This window comes from Triturus cristatus, chromosome 4_1 (assembly GCF_964204655.1).
Source record: "Triturus cristatus chromosome 4_1, aTriCri1.1, whole genome shotgun sequence".
In the NCBI taxonomy this organism is placed as follows: Eukaryota; Metazoa; Chordata; class Amphibia; order Caudata; family Salamandridae; genus Triturus; species Triturus cristatus.
This window is the reverse complement of record NC_140585.1, coordinates 398705338-398730555: the sequence shown is the minus strand read 5'-3', so window position 1 is coordinate 398730555 and position 25218 is coordinate 398705338. Positions and strand designations below refer to the sequence as shown.

At 48.5% G+C, this 25218-nt stretch overlaps 1 protein-coding gene across 3 annotated transcripts in view; it reads right to left on the bottom strand.

Annotated features, from left to right (window-relative positions):
- Positions 1-17614, bottom strand: part of SCUBE1 (signal peptide, CUB domain and EGF like domain containing 1) — a 1846233-nt gene extending 1828619 nt beyond the window's left edge. For 2 of the 3 annotated variants that reach the window (XM_085652471.1, XM_085652472.1), the window contains exon 1: positions 17317-17613. In XM_085652471.1, coding sequence (XP_085508597.1) covers positions 17317-17404 — 88 coding nt within the window. In that variant the 5' untranslated portion in view covers positions 17405-17613. Of the gene's footprint in view, positions 1-17316 lie in introns of all 3 variants that reach the window. The other variant, XM_085652470.1, reaches the window with a different exon arrangement.
- Between the last annotated feature and the right edge of the window lie 7604 nt (positions 17615-25218).

The following is a 25218-nucleotide window of genomic DNA, read 5'->3' as shown; positions in this document are numbered from 1 at the left end:
TCTATTTAATGAGGGGCACGCAAGCGCGCAGCATCAAAGAGACGAAACTCACATTCAACTGTGACCGCAGAACGCTCTACCGAGAGGCACAAGTACTGTGTGACTAATCAGTATCGGGGCAATTTTTAAAGTTGGGGTATTGTGGTATTGTATTGTGTTTTTATTGTGTCCACTTACTTGCACCATAATAAAATACTCATCACATCGCTATTGGCGATATTCCACCATTCTAGGGCCATTTTCCGGGCGCCATTTTTGTTAGCGCTCTAGTGGCCAAACTCTATTTAATGAGGGGCACGCAAGCGCGCAGCGCACGTGCGCAGCGGGCGCGCGCAGCAGGCGCGCCAAGGCGCGCCAGAGGCAAGCCCGTCTGCGCCCATCAGCGCTCCGGCCGCGCTTAGCGCCAGTAATGCTGCCCTAAATGGCACAGGCAGGCTCTACTACTCCAGAGACATACTTTTAAAACTGGCAATAGGCAGCAGGGGGACCATCGGCAGGCCTTGTCATGTGGCTTGATCAACAGCAGGTCTCTGATCAAGCACTACCAAGATGTTAGATCTCGACTTATTGTTTATAACAGAGACCTGGGTAAACCCGGACTCCTCCGTGGAGCTAGGACTTGCATGCCCTGTCGGCTACAAGATTCTTCAGAAACCACGCTTGACGGGGAGAGGAGGTGGGGTAGGGATAATCTTCAAGAAGAAGTGGGACTGTGCCCCACTACCGATTAAAGACATAGCAGGATATGAGATCCTGGGCTTTTCCCTACAGGAGATCAAGGGGAGAATGCTGACTGGTATGGTCTGTTATAGGCCCCCGGGCATGGACTCTAATCATCAGGCCCTATTGGACACTATTGTCGCCTTGGCCTCTACACACTCTAGACTGCTGCTTCTGGGGGATTTTAATCTCTGGGAGACAGGGAGCCTAGGGAATCACTTACAAGCCGTGAGTCATACCTGTGAGAACTGTGGCCTCCACCAGCCTATTCAACAACCTACGCATAAAGGAGGCCATACGCTCGACTTGGTGTTTGCCAAACCGTCTGAAACAGAGGTACTCAGCATTTCTCCACTAAACTGGACTGATCATTTCTTAATACAGTTCAGGATGACTTTACAAGGAGACAAACCGGTAGGGAAAAATCAAGCTAACTATAGGTGGGGGAGGGACTGGGCTAAGCTCTCCAAAAAGGGCACAGCCCCTCTTTTCTCAAGACGGAACCTGTTTGATCCAGAGGAGGTGCCTGGAGAGAACTATAATAGATATTGTAACTACATTAACCAAGTGTTGGAGGGATATATACCAAACAAAAAGCTCAGAATGCGTAGAACTCCCATCGGCCCCTTGGTTTAGCGAGGAGCTTAAAGTGCTGCGTTCAGCTCGCCGACAGGCCGAAAGAAGCTGGCGCAGGTTGTACTTAGAAACAGACAAAAAAGCTCTAAAAATAATACAAGCTCAATATAAGATGGCTATTAGGGAGGCCAAGTTGCAATTCTACGCTAGTTCCATTCTGCAGGCATCTAATGGAACTAAGGCCCTCTTGAACATCATAAGAGACCTTAGTAATCCTGGGTGTCTGGCTAGCACAGTTCAGCCATCACAAAACCTGTGCAATGAAATTGCCACATTTTTTATTGATAAAGTCAATAATATTGTGGGTGGGTTTGATCAGAGTGTCATCGAGATCCTCCCGACTATCGTAGATATCAGGAGAGATAACTCTTTGAGCTATTTCCAACCCCCCATGGAGGACTCCTTCAACAGCATAGCGCGGGAGATATCATCTGGGTCACCCCTTGACCCCCTTCCTCATAAGATCTGGAAGTAATTCTGTGGCAAATCTGCTGTCAATCCCTGAATGAAGGAATTGTACCAAGTGGTTGGAAGCAGGCGATAGTCACCCCCTATTGAAAAAACCTTCCTTAGATCCATCGCTGCCAGCCAACTTCCGTCCCATATCCCTCCTACCATTTCCAGTTAAAATCTTGGAAAAATTGGTCAGCAAGTCCCTGTCTAATTTCCTGGAAGAAAATCTGCTCTTGGATAAGGACCACTATGGGTTCCGGCTAGGGCATGGGACGGAAACCGCGTTGACGACCGTCCTGGACAAACTCCGAATGCGAGCCGACAGTGGCAGCTCCTCAGTGTTGGTGCTGTTGGTCATGTCAGCCGCTTTCGACACGGTTAGTCAAGCGGTTTTGCTGGCAAGATTGGAAGGTTTGGGGGTGACGGGCCGTGCCTTGGAATGGTTACAATGCTATTTGACTGACCATCAACAGGCAGTGACCTTGACACCATTTGTCTCCCCCTGGTCCTCGGTATACCATGGAGTGCCTCAGGCCTCAGCAATTAGCCCAATCCTCTTTAATGTCTATTTAGGGCCCCTGATCCCTTTAATAAAATCCCATGGGATCGAAGTGGTTAACTACGCGGACGACATTCAGCTGATGTTCTCCACGGAAGGAGAGCACGCAGTCTCTCTGAGCTCTTTTCAGGCATGTATGAGGAAGGTCTCTGACTGGCTGAAGGCCAATTCATTGCAGCTGAATGCTGGGAAAATGGAGCTACTGCACTGCTGTGCAGCCAAAATGTCCAAACATCTTCTGAGCGAGTTCCGGCTCAGACCGGAGGACGCCCCCATAGCTGCAGCAAAAACAATCCGTAATTTGGGGGTCATGGTGGACGAAGACCTTCAGCTGCAATCTCAGGCTAACAAAACAATCGGTACCTGTATTGCCCTGATGAGAGCTCTTCGCCAAATTCTCCCACTACTCCCTAACGAGGCCAGGTCCCTGGTGGTCCAGAGTGTGATCCTGAGCAGACTGGACTATTGTAATTCACTGTACCTGGGTGCTCCCCACTACATTGTACAGGGTTTACAAAGAATACAGTCTATGGCAGCCAAACTGGCCCTCAGGAGACAGCGTGATTCATCTGTAACGCTGGCACTAAGGGACCTCCACTGGCTGCCTGTTAAAGATAGAATCAATTTCAAGTCGCTGGTCTTGGTTTACAAAGCCCTACACAACACTGGCCCGTTACCATTGCGCAAACGTTTCTCCTGGTATGAACCAAAGAGACTCCCCTGGTCCACTAGCCAAAGCCTGGTATCTGTCGCCAGAGTAAAACTTGCCAGGATGGGTGGCAGGGCTTTTAGTACGGCGGCAGCCCGCCTCTGGAATAAGATTACCCAAAAGCTGCGCCAGGCCAAAACGCTTCTGGCCTTCAGGAAAGAACTTAAGACATGGCTTTTTCGCCAGGAATAGGTGGCATCGATCCTGACCACTGGCTATTCGTTCTGCTTGCTTCATGTCATCACAGTCTCTCAGCGCCAGGATACCCGTAGGGTGGCAGATGCGCTATACAAAAACTTATACAATACAATACAATACAATGAGTGCCTGTATGGATGATTTAGTGGTTGCATGACTGAGTGTATAAGTGAGTGATTAGATGTCTCAGTGAATATATTGGTGAGTAGTTGTGTGTATGTCTGTATCAGTATGTTAGTTGGTGTGTAAGTTGCTGAATGGGTGTGTGAGTGGATACGTGAGTTGCTGTATGGGTGAGTGATTGGTTGTCTGATTACCTGTTTAAGTGTGAGTGTCTGTGTGGGTGGGTGGGTGATGGGGAGTGTGACTGCCTGTATGTATGATTGAGTGGATGAGTCAATGGCTGTAAGGGTTAGTGAGAGAGTCTGTCAGGGGCTGTATGGGTATGGTTGTGACTGTGGCTGTCGGTGGTATATGGATGAGTAACTACATATGTGAAAGGCAGTATAGGTGAGTGCTGGAGTATATGAGTGACTGCATGTGTAAGTGATTGTGAGAGGGGGTGTATGGGTGACTGTGCTTGTATCAGTGACTGTACAGGTGAGTGAGTATGTGTTAGTATATGTATGAATAAGTGAGTGGGTGTGTGTATACCTGTATAGGTGAGTATGTGGCTGTGTGATTGACTATTGGTGAGTGAGTAGGTGTGTGAGTAGCTCTATGGGTGACTGACAGTGTGCGAGTGGCTGTATGGGTGTATGAGTGGATATATCAGTGGCTGTATTAGTGAGTAGTTTGGATTAGGAGTGGCTGTATGGGTGACTAAGTGGATATGTGAGAAGACCTATGAATCAGTGAGTGGGTGTGCAACTACTGGTATGGGTGTGTTAATGGTTTTGAGAAAGGTAGTGTGGAAGGTGGAGTGGGTGTATGAAAGGTTATATTGGGGTGTGAGTGAGTGCATTAGAGATTCTGTGGATGATGTGATCAGTGATGATGCGAACCATGCCATGAGTGATGTAATATGTGAGGTCCTAAGCAGTGCAAGTGCTGGGGCGCAAGTTATACTTAGCTAAGCTAACTATAACTGCTGAATTTCTCTGGTTTTGTACGAGTGTAATGTCAGCCTAACTATAACATCTCTGTAACCTTTGGTTTCTTCAGTGAAATTCTATGGTTGTTTTGATTCTATTTCCTAACTATAACATCCCTTTAACCTTTGGTTTTTTAGGTGAATATCTATGGGTTTGTAACTAGTTGTAGCGTTTGCAGAGTGGTGGAGAAAGGGAGCTGGGCTTCCGACCAGCTCTCAGGTATCCTGCCCTGTAGAACTTACAGGGGGTACCAGGACGGCTTCTTGCCCCCCCAAGGTCCCTCAGGAGTAAAGTGGACTTCATCCCCCAACCAGTAGTGCACCACGAGCCATGTTTGCAGAGTGGTGGAGAAAGGGGACCTCTTAGCAATTCCGCTGTGTGGGACTTAGTGGAGATAACAGGAGGGGTAATTGGCCCCCAAAGACGTCCTTGGGGAGAAAACTACCTGTCCTACTACCTGCTGTAAGTCCCACACAGAAGGATTGCTGAGATCTGGTAGCAGGCCACGCCCCCTTTCTCCACCATTCTGCAAATGTGCCTCCTGGCGCACTACTAGTAGGGGGATGAAGTCCGCTTGGCTATTGAGGGTCCTTGGGTGGAAACTAGCCCTCCTGTTACCTCCAGTAACCCACACAGCAGGATTGCTGAGAGGTGGTCAGAGGTCACACCCCTTTCTTCACCACTCCGTTAAACACACCTCCTGGGGCACTGCCTGCCCACTATTTAAAAACAAAATTCAGCCCGGGGACCCCATCCACCAAGGCCCGGCCTGTAATGTGGGCGCCCTGGTCCTATCTCAGGGCACCCACTGACAATGTTGGAGACCGCAGGGGGAGCCTGAAGGCCCCCATAGTCCCTGCCGGCTTCCCACCTTTTGCAGCAAGCTGTTATTGCTTTTTACACATATGGAGCTGCTAACATGCAGCTCCCTATGTGTAAAAAGCAAAGCGCTTCACTTTGAGAAAGCAAGAGACCAAATGCTCTCACTTGCTCAAAGTGGAGCACTTATTTGCTATCTCCTGTCATGCCATAGCAAACTGCAATATCCTGTGGGTGGGCACCCCAGGATATTGCGGAGCAGCCCTGTGGGGTGGCGGTCCCCAGGGCCATGTAGGGCTCCTGGAGGGGGGCCACGCCTTGGAAGGTGGTGGTCCCCAGGGCCGGGGGGAGGTCATAGGGCCTGCCATGCATTAATTCCAAATAAAAAAATGTGTGCCCCAGGAAGTCTCCCCCAAAATGATTTTAATTTGCCCTGGGAAGGTGGCAGTCCCCGGGGCTAGGGGGTCTGTGAGGCCCCCCCTACATAATTGCAATTGGCCCTGAGGGTGCGATCCCCAGGGCTTTGTTACACCAAAGGAGGGGGGCCCCATGTGCCCCCTCTCCTATATTCACTATATGCCCACAGGACCTGGCCCGCCCAGGGGCTCTTTCTTGCCATGAATTAGCGATTATCGATTAATTCCAAATAAAAAAATGTGTGCCCCAGGAAGTCTCCCCCCAAAATGATTTTAATTTGCCCTGGGAAGGTGGCAGTCCCCGGGGCTGGGGGTCTGTGAGGGCCCCCCCTACATAATTGCAATTGGCCCTGAGGGTGCGATCCCCAGGGCTTTGTTACACCAAAGGAGGGGGGCCCCATGTGCCCCCTCTCCTATATTCACTATATGCCCACAGGACCTGGCCCGCCCAGGGGCTCTTTCTTGCCATGAATTAGCGATTATCGCAATTTTGTGGCAATCTTTTTTTAAAGCTTTTTATGTAGTGGTGGGATGCCAGGGGGACCCCGACACTCTGGCTTGGTGGTCAGGATATTTCTACCAAACCCCCTATCCTTTATTTTCACTTTTTTGGGGGGTTTCTATGCAGCTGAGTCCCAAGACGGCTGCCAAAACTTCCTGGTTGATGTGTTGCAGCCAATCAGAGCTGTGCATTTCTCTGTACGAGCTCGTTTTCTTTCGAGAAGGCTTTGTGGCCCGAGATATCATTATGATTTGCCACTAACATTTCGGAAAAAAACACAGAACGGATTTACACCAAATAATAAAAAGCACAATCTGTGTAACAACATCTACTATTCTGCCAACTTTGGTGTATTCCGTCCAGCAGTCCGGACTGTAGGTTTGACAACGCGTTCCTATGGGAATTAAAATTACAAATGCACCCTTATTTTGCGTCCCTATTTCTTGGTCCTCACTTCACGGATCACCCCAAAACTTTCCATGACACACAGAATCTACTTTGACACTTTTGGGAAAATGCCATGAATATTGGTCAAACCACGCCAAAGTTATAGGCAAGTCAAAAAATGATTTTCCTATGAAAACTAGGTCCTAACTATAAGTATCCACTGGCGACCACCAGTAAGAAATATATAAATATAATCACACTTTTATACACAATTATATATACATATAGACACTGTTGGACTTAGCCCTTTTTGCAGGGTCATCCCTGAACTTTTTGTCTTCCTCCTGTATTTTTTCTGACCTGTTGTTGGTGGTTTTATGACTCTGGGCAGTTTACCACTGCTGATCAGTGCTAAAGTGCATATGCTCTCCCTATTGTAAATTGATGTATGGATTAGTGACTCCATGATTGGCTTATTTGGTTTACTTGTCAGACCCTAGTACAGTGCACTGCGTGTGACCAGGGCTTGTAAATCAAATGCTGCTGGTGGGCTTTCAGCACTGATTGTGCCACCCACCGGAGCAGCTTGTAAAGTGTGTCTCAGGCCTGCCATTGCAGAGCCTGTGTGCAGCCTGGCAATGCCATGTTGACTTGGCAAGTGCACCCACTTGGCAGTCCCTAAACCTTCCCTTTTCTACATGTTAGCTACCTCTAGGGTAGGCCCAAGGGCAGGGTGCATTGTATGTAAAAGGTAGGACATGCCCTGATGTGTGTGGCATGTCCTGATAGTGAATTAAAGCCATTTTCGTTTTTCACTATTGCAAGGCTACCTCTTCCCTTAGGCCAGAATGGGCAGTTTGATTATAACACCTTATAATCCTATCTGACCATGGGAACATGGTTGAAATTCGAGTTTAGTATGTCTGAACTCAGAATGATAAAATACATATTTTAGTTAAGTTGGTTTTAACATTCTGTGTTTGAAAATAAAATACCACTTTTAGAAAGTAGGTAATTTCTTGCCTAACTATCCAAGCCTGCCTCTGCTAGGTTGTGTATTCCATGTCTGGTTTCTGAGGGACAGGGGCTGGGGGGCTCCAGGAGACAGGGTGAGTCAGCACAAGGATGAATAGACCTATCTGCATGAGGAGTGGTGGGAGGAGTAGCACCTGGGCCTGAATAGGGCTGTGCCTGCCTTCAATCAATCAATCAATCAGGGGTTGGTAAAGCGCGCTACTCACCCGTGAGGGTCTCAAGGCGCTGAGGGGAAAGGTAGGGCAGCTCCGGTCAGTCGAAGAGCCAGGTCTTGAGAGCCGTCTGAAGGAGTGCAGGGTTGGTGAGCGTCTTATTTCTACTGGGAGAGTGTTCCATGCTGTGGCTGCGGTGTAGGAGAATGCTCTCCCTCCGGATCTGCTTCAGCGGACGCGGGGGATCTCTGCCAGGGCGAGGTCGGCTGAACGGAGGTTCCTAGTGGGTGCATGGAAGCTCATTCTGCTGTTGAGGTACTTGGGTCCGGTGTTGTTGAGAGATTTGTAGGCGTGCGTGAGTAGCTTGTAGATGACTCTCTTCTCGACGGGGAGCCAGTGGAGTTCTCGCAAGTGAGGGGTCATGTGCTTGTGGCGCGGTATCCCTAAGATGAGCCTGTCGGCCGCGTTTTGGTTAGTTTGGAGTTTGCGAAGTAGGGATTTGTTGATTCCTGCGAAGAGGGTGTTGCCGTAGTCGAGCCTGCTGGTGATGAGTGCATGTGTGACGGTCTTTCTGCAGTCAGGGGGGATCCACTTTAATGTCTTACGCAGGATACAGAGGCAGTTGAAACAGGTGGATGAGATAGCGATGATTTGGCGGTTCATGGAGAGGGAGGAGTCCAAGATGCCGAGGTTCCGGGCGTGGTCCGTAGGGGTGGGCGGTGGGCCGAGGGTGGGAGGCCACCATGAGTTGCTCCATGTGGAGGGGCGGCGTCCGAAAATGAGAACCTCGGTCTTTACGGAGTTGAGTTTGAGGCAGCTGTCCTTCATCCAGCTGGCCACGTTCCTCATTCCTTCCTGAAAGCTGAGTCTGGTGTCTTCTGGGTTACTGGTGAGGGAGAGGATGAGTTGGGTGTCGTCAGCGTAGGACACGATGCTGAATCCGTGCTGTCTGACGATGGTGGCGATTGGGGCCATGTAGATGTTGAACAGAGTAGGCCTCAGAGAGGAACCTTGGGGAACTCCGCAGATGATGTTGGTGGGTTCGGAGAGAAAGGGGGGGGGAGCCTGACTCTCTGTGTTCGGTGGGAGAGGAAGGAGCGGATCCAGTTGAGGGTGTTTCCCTAGATCTCTGTGTTGTGGAGTCTGGTGGTCAGTGTGCGGTGTGAGACGGTGTCGAAGGCTGTGGAGAGGTCCAGGAGGATGAGGGCTGCGGTGTGGCCCTGGTAGAGCAGCATGCGGATGTCGTCGGTGGTGGCGATCAGGGCTGTCTCGGTGCTGTGGTTGCTGCGGAAGCCGGATTGGGTTGCGTCCAGGATGCCGTTGTCCTCGATGAAAGTAGTCAGCTGGGCGTTAACGAGCCTTTCAGTTACTTTGGCAGCGAAGGGGAGGAGGGGGATGGGTCGGTAGTTCTTTAGGTCAGTAGGGTCGGCGGAGGGTTTTTTGAGGAGGGGCTTCACTTCTGCGCGTTTCCAGTCCATGGGGCAGGTGCCCGATGCCAGGGAGGAGTTGATGGTGAGGGCTAGCTCTGGAGCGATGACCGTGGAGGCTCTGTGGAAGATGTGCAGGGGGCAGGGGTAGGTGGTGGCTCCTGAGTGAGTGTTCTTCATAGTGGTGGTGATGAGTTCGAAGGAGGCGGGGGCCCATGTGGTGATGGTTGGCATGGTGGAGGTAGTGGTTGTAAGGGTGAAGGCACTCGTTGGTTCGTTGAAATTGTCGTAAAGGGTCATGATCTTCTGGTGGAAGAAGGTGCTGAGCTTGTCGCAGAGATCTTGGGAGGGTGTGATGTCAGAGGCTTCACAGGGGGGTTTGGTAAAATACTTGATGATCTTGAAGAGTTCGCTGCTGTTGGCTGCGTTGGCGTTGATTTTTTCCCTGATGAATGTTCTTTTGGTGTCTCTTACCAGCTGGTGGTAATTCTTCATGGCGCTCCTATGGTAGGTGTGGGCTTCCGAGGTCTTCTGGTTCTTCCACGTTTTCTCGAGGCGTCTGCAGGTGCGTCTGGCCTCTAGGAGTTCTGTGGTGAACCAGGCTGCTTTTGGCGGACGTTTGGTGGTGGGCTGCCGCAGAGGGGCTAGTTTATCGGCGCAGCTAGTGATCCATCGGTGGAGTTCAAGTGCAGCATCGTCGGTGTCAGTGGTGGCTAAAGGGGGGTCATGGAGGAGGGTGGAGTTGAGAAGGTCCTCGTGATCCTACTCCAGTTTCGTCGAGGTGGGCATGGGGCTTGTATGGGGGCGATGCTGGAAGTGAAAGTGAAATGAATGCAGTGGTGGTCTGTCTAGGAGTGCTGGAAGGTGTGGGTGACAAGGATGTTTGACCCTACAGTGAAGATGGGGTCCGGAGTGTGCCCCGCAATATGGGTGGGTGAGTTTACCAGTTGAGTCCCAGGTTGGAGAGATTCTCAAATAGCGCGTTTGAGTCGGGGTCCTGGTGGTTGTCGAGGTGGAAATTTAGGTCTCCAAGCAGAATGTAGTCCGTGGAGGCGATGGCGTGGGATGCGACGAGTTCTGTGATGGCGGTCGTGGCTTGGGCGCGAGGTCCTGGTGGTCTGTAGATGAGCGAGCATCGTAGCGTAGTCCTGGGGTTGGTGTGGATCTGAAAGTGGAGGTGTTCTAAGTTGGGAAGAGTGATGTTAGTGCTGGGCGTGGAGAGTTGGAGGGATGATTTGTGTGCGATGGCGAGGCCACCACCCGGGCGGTTGGGGCAATCTAACCTCCTTAGTTTGTAGCCATCTGGTATAGCCGTGGCGATGTTAGGACTGGAGCTTGCGTTGGTCCAGTTCTCGGTGAAAAACGAGACGTCAGGGGCAAGAGTGTCGAGTAGGTCCCAAATCTCAATGGCGTGCCGGTGAGGGGATCGCACGTTGAGAAGGACGCACTTGATGGTGTTGGCGGGTATCGCAGCAGGTGGTGCTTTGGTAGCTGAGGCAGTGGCGTCCATGGAGAAGGTGCATTGGCAGTTAGCGCAGGCGAAAGCTCCTTGAGTGTTGTAGGGCGCTGCTTGTACGCAGTACTCGAGGCGGCTGGGTTTGAGTGCGGGGAGGCTGGCGACTGTGTAGAGGAGGGGGCCCGTAGAGCCAGGGTTCCTGGCGCTGGGCGCGGTCCAGGCGCGGACGGGCGCAGACGGGCTTGCCTTACGCGGTCGCCATTATGAAGGGGAGGGGGGCAGGATTGTGGATGAGGCGGGCAGGAGTCTGGCAGGGGGCGGGCTGAGGGGAGGATCACCGGGGAGGCGCTACGGCGCTAAATCAAATAATGAGGCAGAGACTTGTAAAGTAAAACAGTCACACGCACAAGAACACAAAATCACTAACAAGCGCTGGTGTCAGGAGCATGAAATACCACGTGTCACAGAGCCTGTGGCAGAGTCGGGCGCGAGGCTCGAACTCTGCTGCTGGTGGTGAAAGGCGAAGATCTGCTGGCGAAGCTGCCGGGGAGAGTGCTTCCTGGACTGGAGGTCAGGACAGCACACCGCGCTCCCCCGCAGCAGTCGCCGTTATGAAGGGGAGGGGGGCGGGATTGCGGAGGAGGTGGGCGGGAGTCTGGCGGGGGGCGGGGCTGAGGGGAGGATCACCGGGGAGGCGGTAAGGCGCTACGGCGCTAAATCAAATAATGAGGCAGAGACCTGTAAAGTAAAACAGTCACACGCACAAGAACAAAAAATCACTAACAAGCACTGGTGTCAGGAGCGCGAAATACCACGTGTCACAGAGCCTGTGGCAGAGTCGGGCGCGAGGCTCGAACTCTGCTGCTGGGGCTGAAAGGCTAGGATCCGCTGGCAGAGATGCCGGGGAGAGTGCTTCCTGGACTGAGGTCAGGACAGCAGTTCCACAATGCTGGCTCCACCTCCTGTGGTGCTTCTGATGACCTTGGCCCACACTGTCAAAGGAAAGAAGGAGTTCTGTAAACAAAGTGCTCCAAGACTGCACAGAACTGGTTTGGACTAGGTACAGACACTCTCTGGTTTCAGAGACAAAGGCTTTTGGTGTATAAAAGGGTGGATCCAGACCCCAGGACTTTAGATCACTTCTGGGAATCAAGACGAACCTTTGCTGAGGAGAAGAACCATGAAGCTGAAGGAGGAGACTAACCCTGTGCTGTGTGTTTGGGGGTTGGCATGCAGTGGTTGCTTCATTGCCAAAGAAAGGAGAAGAGGACTGAGAGTGCTTTTCATCAACTTGAAGAAGAATCTCCAAGAGCTTGAACTTGAGCTTGCCTCCTGCCTGAAGTCTCAGGGATACAAGACTTCACCAACCAGCTCCCCCCCGAATTCCCTTGCTGGGAAATGAAGTGCCTGCTGTTGTGCTGGGCCTTCTGAGAGACTGCATGTCGCTGGGAGCTGGAAGCACGACTCAACGACGAGAAGCGTGTCACAGCCGCAGCAGTTGCTGTCGCATCGCCAAGGAAGCGTGCCGCCGCTGTCGCCATCGCATCGCCGTAGTGTGGCGCATCCCCAGAGAAGCGTGCCGCCGCCACAGACGTTGCCGTCACATCACCGGAGAAGCGCGTCGCAGGGCCTGTCGCGGATCCAAAGATCATCGAGTCGCCGCACGGCCATCGGCGTGCACGCATCGCATCAACATTGTCGCATCGTAACCAAGATGCCATTATGTTGCATCGCACCAGAGAGAAGTATCGCATCGAGGCGCCATCCTGTCGCATCGTACCGGAGAGCAGTAAGAAACCGACACATCATCCCCCCACACAGTAAGGAAGCAAGCATCAAGGAACCGACGCATCCACTCCCCTGAGTGTAAGGAACTGACGCATCACCTTCCCTGCGACCCTTTTGTTTGCTTTGCGTTACGCATCCAAGGTACTTTGAGAGTAAAGTGTTGCATTCACAATCTTAAGAGAACTGAGCTATTTCCTAATATTTTAATGTCTATTTTTGAGGGCAGTATTGTGGATATTTGTCGTTTGGTCTTGTGTTAAGTCTATATAAAAATACTTAATTTTATAATACAACCTGTGTGATGTCTATCTGTAGTGTTGTCACTGTATTACTGTATGTGTTCACAAATGCTTTACACACTGCCTCTGAGATAAGCCTGCCTGCTCGTGCCAAGCTACCAAGGGTGTGAGCAGGGGTTATTTTAGGAGTGTAGCCCCTTACCCTGACTAGACGCAAGGGTCCCTACTTGGGCAAAGGTACCTACCTCTGCCAACTAGAGACACCCAAATCTAACACATGCATACATAAACAAATATACATAGATTTTACAAGGGGGGGGTGTTTGTGTGAGTGTGTGTGTTTATATATATATATTATATATATACACACACATGGCCATGCAAAAAAACGGGCCAGGCCAGATAGAAGTAGTAAGACTGAAGGCTTTAGTCCCACTTGTATGTTTGGCCTGTCTCAGTTTTTACTTCTCAAAATCTGGTCACCCTAAACTTTGCAGCACTAGTGCAGTATTGATTGCTGAAGGTATGCAGCCAAGAGGTTCAGGATTAATGCCAAAATATTGAACCTCTGGAAGAGGAAGAGGTTCTACACATCTCTAGACTTGACATGGAAGTAATTAAGGAGGTGGAGGACACAGCTCTGAATGAGAAAAATGGACCCTGATGAAGACCAGGAGAGTAGTCCCAGGGGGACATATGTGTAGGACTCCCACCTACAAGACCTGTGTTTGCACACTAGATGGGTTCTGGGTTTTTAGATCAAAATCCTAGGAAGAGGACGAATTTTGCATCCAAAAGATAGTTGAGCAGTGTCCGATGACTTACCATTGTGTGATGTAATCAAGAACATTATATTTAAAGAATCGAAGGACACTGAAAAGGCTAACGTCGATTATTTTCTGAATAAAAGATACCTGATAGAATAATTTGATTAGCTGTTGCTACAAGTAACCTAAAGTTAATACCATCATATCATCCAGGGCATCATCTTTCGCTTTGGCAACTGAGGACTCCACCCTTCCAGATATTGTAGATAGAAATGTGAAAGGATCTCTTCAAAAAAAGGCATGTGCATCCTCATTTTTTTCTTTGAGAGACAGAATGTGTGCAGGTCCCATCAAAGGACTCTCAGCCCCTGTATGATTGTTTATAGGAGGGTACTATCATATCCCTGCACTGGCTAACAGAACTTCTGGTGCAGTTCCTGTCTGGTGTGACATTCAACTCGTCATGGTCTGCAGCTTCCTTGGCGGGGGCAACAATCACAGGGAGACTTCTATAATCGATGAAACCTTGGAAGCTGGATGTCAAAGGTCTCTAATTAAGAAGCTTCTTTTCAGAGAGGCTAAATTGTTTTGGGAAAAGTTCAATAACATTATTCAAAAATCTGTAGGGGAGAAAACAAATGAAATCATTCATATTCTTTCCAGGCAAGAAAGTATTTCCGCAGGCTAAACACATGCAGGATCAGCAAGATAACAGACAACCCTTTTGTGGCCAGGTAAAATTCAAACATCCACCTCCAAAGCAATGGTTGAGGAATTAGGCATCGTCAAAAGACAATGCAAAAAGAGAAGCAATGGGTGTCATCTTTGTTGCAGAAGGGTGCAATAATCCCAGTGCCTAAAAAAGAGAGAGGGCAAGGGTTCTATTCAATCCTTTTTCTTTTTTTTTTTAAAAAAGACAAAAGATTTCACCCAGTATCACATCTAAAAGCCTGAATAGATATGTGTTGATTAAAGCTTCCAGGGCGATATCTCTGCAGACAGTAATTCTCTTGATAAAGCAGTCTATTTGGCGACACTAGATTTACTGGATGACTACTTTCATGAGCCGATGCATCCAGAGACCCAGCCTTTTCTTAGATTTTATGTACAAGGGGGTCTATACCAGGCAACAAATGTGTTGATGGCTTGGGCTCTCTTCCACTTAAAACCTCTTATGAACCATCTTCTAGACCACAGGAATAAGAGGTTTCTGGATTACACTCAGATGGTTACGGTTACCTATCAGATATGTTTAGATACGCATAAGTGGTTGGTAGAGGACTATATTCAGAAAGGATGTAGGAGTGGAGTTGGTATTTGAAAAGGAATTCCTTCATGCCGATTGTCCTTACCCTTACCCCAAAGGTGCGATATTGGGTCAGCAGGAAGAAAAGTATCAAAAGCTCGAAATATAAATAAGTCGCTCATCTAATTGGAGAGAATTTGTGGCAGTGTGGAATGCAGTGAAAGCCTTTCATCTCCAATTGGAAGAGTAAGTTTGGTTCTCAGAATCACAAGGGGAACAAACAAAGAGCTCAACAAAATAGCAAAGGAAATCTGTGATTCGGCAAAGAAGTGCCCCTTAGAATTAAGAATACTATACATTCAGTGGAAAATGAATTTCCAAGCAGACAGCCTTAGTCACAACCTTCCCTCCTCTGTATCTTTTCAGATTTCCCAACTGCATTTCAATCAGATATATACAGGGTTCAGGCTTCCTTGGATCAATCTATATGCCTCGCCACCTAATTCAGTGCTCCCAGTGTTTTCGCACAGAAACATGGTGTCCCCCATGCTTAGGCAGTTTATGCCATGTTGATTCCATGGCCTTGGGTGGGATGGGGTGACCTTCCCCAGATTACCCTTCTGCCAAAGGTCCTAGAGAAGATTAAGGTTGAGAGGCTTGCAGTAATTCTAGTGGCACCACTCTGCCTAGATGGCTCTGATTTATTCAGGTGGTGGATATGTCTGTAGAGAAGCATAATTTCCCTCCCTTAGATCCACCTCTTCAATACCCAACCTTGTTGAGGGAGAGGCACCAGCATTTGATGGCCTGGAAATTGGGAGGGGTGCTTTAGAAGTTTTGGGGTGTTCAAAACATGCATCAGGATACACAGATATCAAGGAAGCCTTCTACCCTTTCATCCTACAACAAGCACCCCGGTATTCTTTCATAGGTGGTGTTCAACAAAACAACAAGACCCGTCTGTAAATAGATGAAAATGTTGGTTCTGTAGTAAATAAAACAGCAATGCAGTAATTGTTGGTGCAAATTTGCGTTTCGTACATCCTAAAAATTCATAAGGACTGCGACGAGTAGGACGGATGATGGGTAATAATTATTAACCGGTAATCTTCATTACCCTGAATCATAATCCTACTTGTCCCAGTCCAATATCCCTCCCTCGCTCCCATTTTTTGCACCTCCAAGAATAATGAAGATTACTGGTAAGTAATTGTTTCATTTCACAGAGGCACCTTGTTTTCAGGCCAGGGTTTTCATTGTAGGAGTTTCAGTTTTAGTTGATTTCAATTAAACAAAATGGACTGAAGAGAATGGGGTAATGTGCCAAATATAACTGTTATACAGTTATGTGTCTACCCAAATGTATTCTAATGTGCGAACAATACATTAAGCCGCTAGTATCAATTATGTGACACTGGATGCAAGTACAATAAAGAAAGGTCTAATGAATCCAGGTGATAGAATGTATTCTGGGTACATGGGTTTTGAACTAGAGAATTAATTATTGTTTTAATTTTAATCAACGAATTTCGAGATGTTTTAAGCTTTTGCAAGTCACTGCAAATTCTCAACTACGTACTAAAGCCCCAACAAATACTTGTTCTGTCAATGGATAAACAAATTTGTAAGTAACGCTCCCCTAAAACCCATACTCACACACAAACCAGCAAGCAAACATTTATTCCCCTTACAAAATATAAAATGCAATGCAAAGCTGTACCTGTTCATAGTCCGTCTACGGTCATAAGGCAATTAAGTTTTGATCTACACAAAACCATAACATTAGAAGAATAGTAAATCGATGGGTCTGGATAAAATGGTTAGCATAGAAAAGCACTGACCACACACTGAAATATCAGAAACAATTTATTTCTCCAAACCATATTTTTTAAAAGACAGACTTCTGAACGTTTTAAACAACTTTTTAGGTGATATAGAAGAAATGCGTATCAGAACATACGACAGATGGAACCGGAAAGCAAGCATGTTTTATTTAACGCGAATTTGCTATGGATGGTTAGCAGGAGAAAAATCAGTTGCATTGGAAAATTGGAAAAGACGAACACCATAAAAAGAAAAGAATGTGCGTGAGAAAAAAGATCCAAAGTTTAAAGTCATGACAGATGGAGTATCTCATGGTGATTGGCCTTAATGTCAATAACCAAAGCCCTCCTTACAGAAACTAAATAAACGTTTAATTTGTTCGACTACACACCACATCTGGAGCTGATTAAGTGATTAGAACAGACAGAAAAGGACCCGTCAACTCCCACAAATATGGATGGATGTTTTCGTGAGATGTATATTTGCAAATCTACAGTGTTTAGGATATCAGCGTACCGTGGTACGTTTTTCGTGATGATACATTCCGTGTACAGACTTTAGCGGTGTGAACAGCTAGTAGTCGAGAGCGTGAAGGTGAGAGTTTAAATGATCACGCATACACTTTTATATTAAAGGTGGTCTGGTGTTCATCATTTATTTGACTAGCACCAAACACGTAGCTTCTGCACAGTGAAGTCGTACAGTACATGTGAATGCCGTATGTTTAAAAGGAGAAGGTTTATCAGCATACAACGTATTCGGACAAAGTTTAAGGATTAATTGACATGTTCGCCTAAAACGCGATTTTCACTGATGCATTTTTAAAATCCATGTTCGATTCCCATTTAAGCCCAAAAGTGATCAATAAACAGAACGGACTCTTTCTTACCTGAAAAGCCGTCCATTTCCGTAAACTGCCCGAAGTGCAAAGGTGCGAAAATTAAATAGAAGAGCCAGGAAAAATAAACGGTGCCCATTGTCGTTTTGGGATTCCGCGCAGTTACGAGAGTTTCTTTGACAAGAGGCGCGCTAGGGAGCAAGAGCAATAAACGAGCCCACTGCTTTCCTCTAATTGGTTGTGTGGGCTGCACTAACAGTCCCAGGGCCTATCTCAGCTGATCGTTTCGGAAGAGGGCGGGTTAAACGCAGAGGGTCAGTGAGCAGCAGAGCTCATTCCTGATGCTGCTCTCTGTCCAGCTGTTACCACTAATCAGCCCGAACCCTTCTCTTCCTTCCCAACAGGTAAGAAACTTCACTCTAGACCGATGGACGTTTCACCACACTACTTGGGATAAAACCAGGCACTACGTTTTCCTCTGACGCCAAGTTCCAGTTTAGATTGGATTTACTTACGGCGAACTGCAGCTGCTTCAGTGGAAGGAAGTGGAAAGCGTGTGTCGTGTCTGACAAATGTGCCCTTTAAGCTTAATTACAGTGAGTGACGTTTGGTCCACTAAAGGTTCCTCATGACCGCTCCTAGTTCTGACCGGACTGAATGCGAGAAAACGCTACTAGAATTAAAGGTAAGAAGAACATTCGAGCAAGCTCTTAGCTCAATACACAATCTTCTTTACAACAGGCGTTATTTTTTTTTGTAGTTGAAAAGTGAACGGCAAACTTTTTGTTTTTTTTAATGTTTGCAGTACTCATTCACGTCTTAAGATCAGGCGACGATGGCGCTGTTTAAGGTTGCACCATCTCAGCATTTAGGCTTTCGTCTCGAGGGATAGATGTTCATAGTTTCGCATTGCTGGCACAATTTGTATGAACTTTGTTTTATATTTATGTATATATTCCTAAAGGGTCGGATGTCCGTTCCCTAAACTCCTTTTATAATTATTAATATTTGATACAAACATGTTTAATTACTTACGTGATGAAAAAGGTACCCTTGCTATTTTTAATTGCGTTTGTTTAATATAACTTTGCCAAATTTCTTTTCAGAAAATATGTGCTCTCTGCTTTCCAGCAAACTCACTTTAAATACTTACTTGCAATACATTTATACAGGTTTTAAACAGTTAAGTTAGCCTTTTAGGAAACATTTATTCCAGGCTGACACTCCCATTCACATTATAAACATTTCCTGCAAAAATAGTGTCTAAAGGTAATGCTGTTGTCACATACTTGACGGTTTCGACATGAAAAGCAGTAATTGTTGTGCATTATGTGCGCCATTGTTTACTGCTGAAGCGCTAGCCTAGTTTTCTGCCTTTAAAAAAAATAATTAATACAACATTAAGTAAATGTCAGCATTAGGCGACTTTTTAAATATATTCATTTTTATTGTTAAACGCGTTTTTGATGAAATTCTTGGTACAGAACCTCAGCACTCCTAGTGACTATCTGAGTTGCTACACTTGTATATCTATTACTACTCTTCAGAATATTTATGACGAGCCCTACTTAGTAAAACTAAACTTTGTCGGGGGCGGAGCTTGCCGGTGCCGAAGATGGCCGCCTGAGCGGAGAGCTCCGCGCAACCATCACAAAATCCTACATAAATCCGGCATTTGCAAAACGAGTAAGACTACCTGAGCGATGCCATTGGTTTTGGAAGCACACCGGTACGAGAAGAACTGTTTCCGATCCCTGTATTCGCCTGGTAGGCAGAGCGGAAGCACACACAGTTGGGTATCAGTTCCTAAGAGAGAAAAAAAAAAAGAAAAAAAGTAGTAGTCCCAGTATGATCTACAAGAAAGAAAGGAGTCTTGAGGATAGGTTCTAAAGTGTAGGTGAGGTGAAGACCAGATACTCCTCGGTGGGTGCTGGAAGTGCCCTCACACACCCTTGCAGGTGCAAAGCATCGTCATAGGGCAAAGCTCCTCGTGGGGGTGGCGCTGCAGTCCCTCACGGGCCCTCAGGGAGGGCGCACTGTCGGAGAGCTTTTATAGGAGTAGCCGCAGTTGTGCGTGCGTGTGGGTGTGTGGGGATAATGTGGGAGGTGGTGAAGCTAAAAAGACCGTTCGGTACCCCAAAAGTTTTATTCGTGAGTCCTTGAGGTCTGGTTAAAATATAACGGGGAATGGTGCGTCAAAAATGCTGGAATGAGTCCGGGAAAAAAGGTTATTTGTAATCCCGCTGCTCTCAACCCGTATGTGGAAATTAAGGTGAGAGAGAAGGTGAATCGTGGGTGGTCAACATGTTTCGCGCTACCCGTGGTCCCTAATGGATCCTTTAGCGCTTCGTCAGGACCTTGAGATAAAGAGTAGAGGGATTCAGGGAGGGAAGCACCCTATAATCCCTACTAAAATAATGAGTCACGTCTTATTCGTGTCCCATGCGTAGAACCCGCAAAGGTATAGAGCCGGGCCGTACCGGAAAAGACCTTCTGGGGAGGGAGCCACAGGTGTACCCCGGGCGTTCCGATCTGGAAACCTAGTCTTCCTCCAGAGTCGCCGGAAGCCCTTGCGTGTGGCATACTGTACAGGCCCTTAAGCCCCGGCCTGCCGTAACGCCCTGTGCCCGTCGGAGGTGAGGCTGCTCTGCGATGCGAGGCGCCCTGGTAGAAGCTGGAGTCACGTGACAGTGGTGGAGACTCCTGGAGGCTCGCAACCGGCCCTGGCGTGAGGTGACTGTCTTACGCCGCTCTAGCCTCCCGAATGGGGGAGCCAGGAGGCGTGATCGAATGGTGACGCGCCAAGAACTGCGGGTGCTTCACTACTGGAGACCCGTGACTGTTGGCGCTTTGGCACGTATACAGAAGCATTAGGTGGCGGACCCCCTAATGAGCCCCCATGCGCTGTGGTTTGTGCATTTGGATGTCCTAGGGGTCTGGATCGTGAGAGGCTGATCGCAGTGCTGGGTGTGGAGCGACGCCCGCCAGCTTGTGCGATCTGAACTGCGGTGACGGTAGACACCGCAAGCTACTTCCAAACAACGTCAGCTCGTCTGCTTTCTGATACTAGGCTGTCCCTGGATGGCACGCGGAGACTGGCACCAGCCCTAATCGGCCCTTGGAAACTCACAGAGACATTTAAAAGGCGGCCGTTGCCGCTGGGCAACAACTAATTCTGGGTGATCCCGCTGCCCTGGTTGTTCGAGCCAGCGCTACAGGTACCGTGTACACCCCTGGCGGTTGTGAGGACGACGTGGCCTGGTGCCGGCCTGTGTCTGCGGGGTTGTGTGGGGACAGTCACTGCCTCTGAGCCAGCAAAGTAGGGAGCGCATAGAAACATCGGAACCCTGTGCAAATGGTGCAGCTGGGATTGGGGAGTCTACGCCTGCTGTGGTGCTGTTCTTGCGAAGCACATAAGAGGTCGAAGCTGGCCTGAGCGCCTTGATCCTGACTCGGCGCTGCTGTCTTGCGCTCCTGGACGGTATTTGCTGCTAGCACGCTTGTGTACCCTGGACTCTGGGGGCCTATATAGATTGGCGAAAATGGGCAGAGTGGATAGAACACAGACGAAATTGTCGTTTGATCAGTGAAGACCCAGGGGCGTGAGGCATCTGCTGATGAAGGAGACAATGGACAGGAACTATCACGGGAGACACTGGATGGCGAGATCAGATCCATGCTCACATCGATGGAGAAAGGTCTACAGAATTCACTATCAGTCTTGGGCACAAAGATGGACTCTCTCTCATATCGCATGGATAGAATGTCCGAGAGACTTGACAAACATGCGGAGCACATTGATATGGCCGGTCGCCGTATCACAGAGGTGGAGGAGTCGCAGACAACGTTGGACTCGGACCACAAACAACTGGGTAAGGTGCTGCAGGTGTTCCAGGACAAAGCGGAAGACCTGGAAGCGAGGTCCCGGAGGAGCAACCTGAGAATTACAGGCCTGCCGGAGTCGACCCCGACTGGCAATATGGAACAATTTATCAAGAAATTGCTGGTTACGCTCCTTGGTAGTGACACCTTCTCACCCATGTTTGTAGTTGAGAGGGCACAACGCTCCCTGGGCCTGCGCCCGCCGCCTTGTGCCCCCCAAAGGCCGATAATTACAAAACTATTGAACTATCGCGACAGAGATGCGGTGCCGAGAGTGACCAGGGAGATGGAGACTCTACATTATGAAGGTTCTACACTCTCGCTGTTTCCAGACTTTACACTGAAGGTCCAGGAGGCGCGACGCCAGTTTGTACCGCTCAATAGGCAGCTAAAAGAATGCAACATAGACTACGCCATGCTGTACCCAGCTCGTCTTCGTGTCAATCGCCAGGGCCACTCGTGAATTTTCACTGACCCCAAGGCTTTACAGAAAGCCCTGAAGGACTGGGCTAAATAACAGCGGCACATCCCGGACAGGGGCGCCTTAGCTGGAGCAGAAGGTGGTCCTTTAGATGTACAAGACTCAACTCGTGCCCGACTGCATTGCAGATAAGATTATTATACTAGGGGTGGGATGAAATAAGCTATTGCAAAATGTAAGAATTCACTGTGCCCGTGGGGCACTGGTTGATATATTGGGTCTTGGCTGCACTACGGGAGTCATTTTGGTTGTTGTTTCTCGACCCCCCCCCCCCTCCCCCCCCCCCCCCCCCCTCCTGGTTTAACGTCCTGGGAAATGGTACTGTTGGGACATTACAAAACTACGATCGGAACCTCCTTGGATTCCACCGAGCTGCACTGACGCATCATTTGAATCAAATGAATTAAATTCCTATGCTTTTCTCTTTGCTTATTTCTTCAATTTTAAATCATTCTCTTTCATCCGTACTTAATGGTTCAATTCATTTTATTCAATCATAGTCGTTGTTTCACCAATATTCAAAAAAGGTTCAGGAGTCCACAGTGGGTTCCACATGCCATGTTTTATTTATGTTAACCCAATGCATTTCGGGAATTGATTCCCTTCGTCAGGGGCATCATAACATGCTGGTTACTAATTAAATCTTCCTAACGTTCTCTCTCTTAGCATACAGCGACACGTGTCCTCTTGAATGTTGGGACATTGTCAGACCTTGTATTCCGTAACAACAGTGGGGGTCGGAAATCCTCTCCTTTTTGCAAATGCGTAATATTTGTTTGATGGTGTGTGGGGTGGTTAGCTTACTAAGCCTTGAAGTTTTGATGGACTGGGTTGGTAACCTCTGGCCACGTGTGAAGCACGCACTAGGGGTATTGTTATTTTTTTGGGGGGGGGGGGGGGGGGGCGAGTGAGTGTTGTTTAGAACTGCATTTCATGTGTTATGTTCCGGGAGGGTTTTTGGGTACATTTCGTCTGGTCACAGTTGGGGATGTCCTGCTGTGGGGGGGGGGGTGGAGGGTACATGAGACTCGGTCAACATAACCTACATGGTGTTGCGCATTTACATACACACACACACACACTGCACTTCATATTTACACCTCAGATGGCTCTGGAACGACCGCATAGACTCACCTCATGATACATACTGTTGAGCCCGGCCGGGAGACCAGAGTAGACACTCTCTGACGTTCCAAGTCAGTGCTCTGAGGGCTGAATGATTACAGGAAGTTACGCAAGGTCCTTACCTACTTGACAAGACAAGAGAAAGATGTTGCCCTGCTACAAGAAACGCACCTCCCGCCCAACTCCACTATGCTGCGTAGCAGAACCTTACACAGCAACATTCACAATGCAGGTTTTACCACCCATGCACGGGGGTACTCACTTGGGTCAACCCTAAGTCGGCCCTCTCCCTTGACCCGGTGGCCACGAAAAAAGACGGTAGATACACACTTTCGAGTTGCAGGGGGAAGGGCATGGACCTACTCATAGTTAATATCTATGGCCCTAACTTCGATAACCCAGAGTTCTTTTCCGCACTGTCGGACAGGATAGGCTGCGTAGGCCATCGTTTGCAGCTTTGGGGGGTGATTTCAACTTGGTTAGGGACCCCAGACTAGATAGATCGGGGGGACCGGAGAGACACACCACGGCGGCTGCTAGGGCGGTAGAGAGTGCAATAGTCAGGTTCGATCTCAGTGATGTGTGGCTCCAGAGATACCCACACAGAGGAGGCTTCACACACTACTCCGCATACCATAATCTACATACCCGAATTGACTATTGGCTAGCAGCTAGGACACTCAATGAAAGAGTTCGCTCTTGCAGCGTTCGGCCTTGGACATTTTCGGATCATTCGCCGATCCTACTGGTGAATGACACCCCTCACAGGTTCATTCGTCGTCTGGGAGACATTTAAAGTCTATATTCGCGGGGTCACAATGTCCAAACACTCTGGTGTCCTCAGAGCCATTCGGCAACGCCTATCGGACTTAGAGAAAAAAATAAAGATATTGGAACAACGCCAACTGTCGGACCCGAGTGATACAGCCAAGCGGGAACTCACAGACCTGCTTGAGGCCTATCATGAGGCAGCAGACGACGAAATTAAACACCTTGGCAAATATGCCAGAGCGAGGGCATATGGAGAGAGTGCAAGACCGGGGTCAGTGCTGGCCCAATTGCTTAAGAAACGCCGGGGGAAAAACGCTGGTGGCCGAAATTAGATCAGCAGAGGGCGAGATCCTGACCGAAGTAGCAGATGTGGCAGATAGATTCCGCCAATACTGTTCTGAACTCTACACAACCCGTAGTAGCAGCTCAGAAGAAGAAATCATAGATTACTGGACACACATAAAACTGCTGTGGCTCACTAACGCACACCGGGAGTTCCTCATGAGAGCTATTGAAAGAGAAGAAATTCTTCTAGCCCTATCCACCATGAGGGCTGGGGGTGCTCCAGGGTCAGATGGCCTCACAGTATCCTTCTATAGGGCCTTCTTAGATCCTCCACTTCCACAGCTGGCTGCACTTTTCTACGATATGTGCGTTACTGGAACTATGCCACCATCAATGAAAGAAGCTGTGATTGTAGCAATACTAAAACCTGGTAAGCCCCCAGACTAATGTGCCTCTTACCGCCCTCTTACATTGCACAATGTGGTTACAAAAATATTCGCAAAAATCCTTGCGAACCGTTTGGTTCCTCTAGTCCCTACCCTCGTCGCACCGAAACAGGCGGGCTTTGTGACAGGCAGGAACTTGACTTACAACTTGTGCACAGTTTTCGGTGCACTTCAACACACCAGACCGGAGACGCATGCTGTGGCAGTCTTCCTTGATATAGAGAAGGCCTTCGACTCTGTCGAATGGCCCTTCATGAAGCAGGTGTTTACTAGGATGGGTGTAGGTCCGGTCTTCATTCAATTACTAGGTGTTCTCTATAATGGCCCCACTGCCAGAATAAAAATAGGCAATATTGTGAAGGAAACAATAAATATTTAAAGGGGCACACGTCAAAGCTGCCCCTTGTCCCCTATTTTATATGCGTTGGTGGCAGAGCCTCTAGCATGTACGCTTAGAGAATACCATAAGTTCCGAGGTATTCGATTTCCGAACTATCAACTCATAGTCTCCACATATGCTGACAACACACTCCTATATGTAAGAGACCCGGAATCCAATCTTTCTACGGTCCTACGTGAAGTGGTACACTTTGGAGCCCTGTCAGGCCTACACGTAAACTGGGCGAAAGCCATTATTTTTCCACTCACACCAAACACACCCCGAATTGAGCCGGACTACCCCTTGCAATGGTCTACAGACGCGGTGAGGTACTTGGGTATAAGAATACACACAGATTCCGAGATAGTATTCAGGAAAAATTATGGAGTGGCGTTCAGCAAACTAGAAACTATGTGGAGAGATGGATCAAGCTTACCCTGTCTTTGCTTGGCAGAATCTCCATCATGAAAATGGTCGTATTACCACGCCTTTTGTTTCTATTCACTAATATCCCTATGGTTCTTCCATGCTCCTTCTTCCACCGACTTACCATCCTGATGTTGAAGTTAGCTTGGGCGGGTAAA